The sequence below is a fragment of the Medicago sativa genome, chromosome 4, assembly GCF_051527215.1.
Source record: "Medicago sativa cultivar Bolivia chromosome 4, Bolivia_mono, whole genome shotgun sequence".
Taxonomy (NCBI): Eukaryota; Viridiplantae; Streptophyta; class Magnoliopsida; order Fabales; family Fabaceae; genus Medicago; species Medicago sativa.
Window position 1 is genome coordinate 80,288,642 of NC_140752.1, and position 6,208 is coordinate 80,294,849.

Consider the following 6,208-nt stretch of genomic DNA (forward strand, 5'->3'; position numbering starts at 1 on the left):
GACGAAAAACAAGTAATTCTCACCAAGGAAAGGTAATAATAGAAGTCAATGGTAACTATGAAACAAGGACCAGCTAAATTAACTTGATGCTAATTATCAAACAAGGGTGTTAGATCTTAGATACGCCAAAGATTACTCTCATATTAACAAATGGCACTATTGATTCTAAATTGGATTTGGTTTATGACTTGGTCGTCTTTTTTTCTGTCTTCTGGCTCTCACATTCTTGCTCCTATTATTTTTAGCATATACTAATAATTTTCTCCTTCGTCTTGAGCGTTGTATAAATACTGATTAAAATAATACTCTAAAGATTTTCAAATCTTAAATACTTTTTCCTTCCTTCAAAAAAAAACTTAAATACTTTTTTGTTTCAATTTATGTTTTCCATGACCATCAATTAAGTTAGAAGGATTTTTATGAAAGACGACCATGGCTTGACAGCATACATGGCCAAATCATAGCTTATAAACCATTAATAAATGAGTAAATAGGCAATTACACCCCTGGAATTGTAAGTTTCGTCAATTACCCCCTGAAATTAAAAAAACTTCAATTACCCCCCTGAAATTGCACAACGTTAATCAATTTACCCCCTCCGTCAAATTTTTCTGTTAGTCAACCTGACGTTTTGCAAATACCCCCCTGAAGTTTTGCACTTATGTGCAAAATGCCCCCCGAACTTGAAAATTTATATTTTTTTTCTTATCCTTGACTCAAAAGATATTAAAGGCAAACAATTAACAGTTAACTTTAATACTTTAAACTCTACAATATTACGATCCAAAATTCACACTAAAAATCGCAAAAAGGTCTTAATAATGCAAGAAAAATCATCTACTGAGAACCAAAATGAAAATCAGCTGAGAACCAAAATGAAAATCATTTGCATTAGTTTTGACATAGGTAGAGGAAACCAAGTAGCAAAGTTCTTGTCATTTCTTAAATTAATAAAAATACATATTTGTATAGATGCAAATATATATGTGTTGAATATCCAAGAAAATGAAAGGAAAATAATCAAATGATAACCTGTGAACTTCCAAGGCTAAATAATATAAAAAGACTTGCTATATAAAATCACTAAATAATATAAAATGACTGGAGTAAAGTATATAGAATCACTAAATAATAAGGAACAAAGGCCATTACTCATATATATGTTACAAAGGCTGTTACTAAGTTCTTTTTTATACATATATGGTACAAAGGCTATTACTCACAGTTACTGTTATAGCATATATATATATATATATATATATATATATATATATATATATATATATATATATATAATGGGGTTTGCTAGGATACACCCAATAGTTTTTATTAAGGTGTGTTTTAGCAAAGATATAACTAAAAAGTTGTTAAATACACCTTAAGGTGAATGTTGCTAAAACACACATTCTAAAAAATAAGTGGGTGTATGTTAGCAACTCCTATAGGCATTTGCTAGGATACACCCACTTATTTTTTAGAATGTGTGTTTTAGCAAGTTATAACTAAAAAGTAGTTAAATATACCTTAAGGTGTAGCTTGCTAAAACACTCCCACATATAAACTAGTGGGTGTGTTCTAGCAAATCCCATATATAATATCCTATTATCCCTATGTTTAATGCCTTATTTGTTTTATAGCATATCACAGTTAATGTTATATCATGCAGTTATTGCACCAAATGCATCTCCCATTTAAACACCTACCTCCGATGTGTATATTAAGAAGCTATATTTACTAATTTTTTTTAGAAGCATCTTACTGCCTCACGAGCTGCTGCATGGCAGCTTCTTGAAACATTTCATACAACAAACAATTATTGAAACAGAGATAAGAAGCTAAAGTAATGACATACAGGAAAAAAAAAAATATATAAATTTTTAAGTTCAGGGGGTATTTTGCACATAAGTGCAAAACTTCTGGGGGGTATTTGCAAAACATCATGTTGATTAACAGAAGAATCTGACGGAAGGGGTAAATTGATTAACGTTGTGCAATTTCAGGGGGGTAATTGAAGTTTTGTTAATTTCAGGGAGGTAATTGACGAAACATACAATTTTAGGGGGGTAATTGCATATTTACTCATTAATAAATTATACCATATGACAAAGAAGTGTTTACGTTACCGCTTAACATTGAGATGATAGATAAAAAAAGTGTTTATGACACAAAATATGATTACTTACACACATTTTCTCTTTTTTGCTTTCGAATTAAAATTTAATTTTATAGATAAATATTTCATGAATATTATAAATCAACGACTACGGGGATACAAAGCTCCCTCTTTTGATTTTGAGGTGAGGATAATTGCAGGCAGAATCGAACCTAAACATAAATCAAATAATCAATTGATTTTGTTTAATATCAAGAAATAATAATATAATTATAAATCCTAGTTTTTTTTGTCAAGTAGTCCAGTGAGTAGAATTCATTTTTTAAGATGAATAAGTGTGGTGTTCGGAGTTCGAACTCCAACCACTACATATAACAATACATTATGTCTCTCAACTGAGCTATACTCATAAGGATCTATAAATCTTAATTTTGATAGTTGATGAGTTTGAACAAAACAACTTAACATTAAATGTTTACATAAATAATTTTAAACCAAAGTTTGTTGAAGAAAAATGAAAATATTTTATGACTTAAAAACCGAATTGTTGTAATAAAAAAACATAAATGATTAACTTGTTAAATTTATTTATTTTTATGTTTTTAGACAAAATATAGGAGGGTTTTTTGTACACGGGTGAGTCGTAGGTTGTGGTTGATTGCGGCTGAACCCTGGAAACCATGGATGAAGAAGCAGCAATATCAGAGCGCAAAACTGGTCACGTTAAGAAGAGAGCTTTAAAGAACAAAGCTTTAGCCATCTCTTTCGATGAGAAAGATCTCAAAGATTATGTTACTGGCTTTCATAAACGCAAGAAGAAGAGAAGAAAAGAAGCCAACAAACAACAAGAAGAAGCTATTAGACGCAAACGCAACGAGGAACGCATAAAGGTACCTACCCCTTTTCTTAAAGATTCAATTTTTATTTAGCTTATTTGTTCATTATGAAATGTATTTTATTGCAGAGGAAGTTGGAAAGAGAACTTGCTTATGGGGGTGTGCCACCAACTGATGACACTGAAACTGAAACTGCTGAAATTGATGACAACCAAGAAGAAGAAGCAGCTGACAAACAAGTTCAATCTATTGCTGGTAAATTTTTTGTTAAAATCTTCCCTTTTATTGATATAATCATGTTTGGATAAATTGCTTAATTAAGTGCTTATGGCATACACATTTATCATGAAAGTGCTTAGTTATTTATGTATAAGCTATTTCTATAACATAAGGTAAAATAAAGTCAAATTTGTTTTATATAAGCTAGAAGCTGTTTTCATAAGCTATCCTCAGAGAGTTTATACAATAAGCTGAAAATAGCTTATAAACATGATATAATCTGTTTATGCCAATAGGTAAGCTCGTATAGGTCAATCTAAACCAATCCTTAGATGTGTCTGATGATGAATCAAGCCCTTAATTTGTCAATTTATTTCTTTTCTCTTTGCATGTGTCTGTCCATGCTTAGTGTTAGTTGTAAAAGGCAATGCATGAGAGTATTACTCCTTGATGTTTTACTAGGACTTGGGTAGCTTAATTCAAAACTGTTTGACCTATTAGGCTTTGTTGCGAGTTTGGAGGGGAAGAGAGGGGACGGTTTTGGAAAAGAGGAAGGAGCAAGTGAAAGAAATAGAGTACATTGGGAGGGGAGGGCTTTGGGGGTTTAATTTTTCTTTATAATACAAAACCCTCCTCATTTGGGGGAACTAAAAAGTTGTACTGGAGGAGGGTTTTGGGGGGTTTTGGAGGGTTTATAAAAATTCTTTGAATTTATTCTATGCTGTTATAATATTCGTAATATTAAAAATATATGAATCATAAGCATTACTTTATCATTCTCTAAAAAAACACTTTCAAAAAAATGTGAAAGATTTCTCCATTTCCCTCTATATTTTCCGCCCCCTAAAGCCTTTCCTACCCCTCACCTCCCCTCCAAACTTCCAAACAAAGCCTTAGTTGTCGGTAGTTGGCTGTAGCACTAGCGTTGGAGCCTAGCGGAGTCGAGTGTGACCTCCCCCAGATGCGTTGGAACGTGGGAGTAGCGCCCTTCGCGGCCGCCATCACTCCATGCTACCCACTATCCCACTTTGGGAGTCGGCTTTTCCGCTCTGCTATCCGGGATTGACCACTATGCCGTACATGTAGTGTAGAGGGCTATTTGGTATAATTTTTCTAGATGATGTGTGATTTTTCTTACTGCATTTGGTGTATGACTCATTTGATGATTGAATTTATCTTTTCTTGTTGAAAGCCACAAAGACATATGAAAACGATGATTTGAAAGTCACTGTTGTAACAAAAGAGATCAACCCTGACGAAGAGAGTTTCCCTAGCGAAAGGAAAGAAGCCCCACCAGCAGTGTCCTCCCATCCTGTTGTAGCTGATAAAAAGAAATCTATTCCTATAAATAACAAGAAGCCATTTAAAAAGGCTGCAACAAAGCACAAGTCACAGCCAAAGCAAAGAAGTAAAAGAGAAAAAAGGAAAGGAAAGAAGCCGGGAAACAAGTGACGGTACCTTGGCATATTACTTCTTCGGAACATTCCCAAGTCTGCAACAAACTTTATTTTTTGTGGAGGTACTTATAAGTTCAGTAACTTAGCTACTAACTTACTGCAGAGTTTGGGCTATTTTCATTGTTCATTAAATATACGCCAGTAGGTTACCGAGTTACTTATGTGGATTGGATGGCAGGTTTCTCTTCTGCTGGAGTCTCACTATCTTCCCTTGTTTAGCTGATCCATTTGGGGGGATTTCTGAATCAAGAAGAAACATTTTTTTTTGTTGGTTTTTTAATTAATTAGTAATTATACTATGTTGTATCCATTTAATACATGCAGATGTTTGATTTTACAGTTATGCATTTTTCTTCAGTTTAAAATTTCAGTGTTGTGAAGCTTGTTCATTTTTTTAATCTTTATGTTTCGAGCGCTATGATTCACCTTTATATGTGATCTTCTAATGAATCAGATCCTTAATTCTGTGTGAATGGTTAACCCAAACTGAGTTTCTTGACTTAAGTAGTCCATGTACTCAGGCAAGAGTAAGTTGCAGCTGGTTTCAAGACCAGACCTATTTTTAGTTGGTTTTCTATAAGAAAAACGTGCTATACTGGCAACTATATTCATCCCTATAATTGTGATTGAATGGAAGTTTAGGAAATATAAGCTGCTTAACATAATCTGTTTGCTCTAGTATGCTGTATAGATTATTACAAGAGCAGAGTCATTGGCTGTTGACTGTTGTATAAGTTTGATAATCCGTTTGCCACCTACATTGGTCAAAGAGATACCAGAATCAGAATCGTTTTAAAATAACTTTTCTAATTTCTATTGTCAATGCTAAAGAAAAATAATGCTGAGACATTTATTTCGTTTAATTATTGTATGAACTATATTTCATTTAACTGTCTCAATCTTTAGGAATTAAAAGTTGTACTTATTTTTGTACCAAAAAAAAAAAAAAAAAAACAAAAGTTGTACTTACTTATTTTTTCCTTGGCCAGATTAACTCCATTTTGTCTGATAGACCTCTCTTCATTCTAATAAAAAAAATTAGATTGTAGCACAATCTCTGTGTGGGATATAATTGAATAATGTGGAATGATATAACATAATTTTTAGGTTAACTAGCCAATTCTGTTATAAAGAAAATTAACTAGCCAATTCTATCTCATTACACTTCATCCCATCTCATACTACATTAATAACATGCACTTTGCAAAGACAAAAAAAAAACAGATTAAAGCTTTGTTTGGTACAACGAGCTTATAGCTTATTTCAGGAGCTTATAAGCTATTTTTCAGAAGCTACTTCAAGTAGCTTTTGAGCTTATAGCTTTTAGCTTCTCATTTTTTCTTCCATATTTACCCTTATTATTCAAAGCAAAAGCTATCAGCTAATTTTACCAAACACTTCATAACATGCACTTTAATTTGCCTAAATACACATGCACTTTAATATTCTTTCTTTTTGCTTTAACAACTAGTAAAACCTATCGACTGAAGACAAGAAAATAAATGAAACTCAGAAACTGTAAGAAAGTAAAGAGAAGAAACAAATCAAATGTTGTTATTCCATGTAGGGTACAATACAAGTAC

The 6,208-nt window shown here is 32.4% G+C and overlaps 1 protein-coding gene across 2 annotated transcripts; it reads left to right on the forward strand.

The window, feature by feature from the left end:
• Positions 1-2,757: 2,757 nt before the first annotated feature.
• Positions 2,758-4,990, forward strand: LOC146932441 (ribosomal RNA-processing protein). Of its 2 annotated transcripts, XR_015007104.1 has the most exons (4): positions 2,758-3,003; positions 3,078-3,204; positions 4,361-4,687; positions 4,804-4,990. XR_015007104.1 is itself a non-coding variant. In XM_085704086.1 (3 exons), the coding sequence occupies exons 1-3, from the start codon at positions 2,794-2,796 to the stop codon at positions 4,618-4,620; spliced, it is 597 nt and encodes a 198-aa protein (XP_085560212.1). In that variant the 5' UTR covers positions 2,758-2,793; the 3' UTR covers positions 4,621-4,990. The 2 variants fall into 2 exon arrangements, 1 of the variants encoding a protein (XP_085560212.1); XM_085704086.1 differs by having other exon boundaries at positions 4,361-4,990.
• The last annotated feature ends 1,218 nt before the right edge of the window (positions 4,991-6,208 follow it).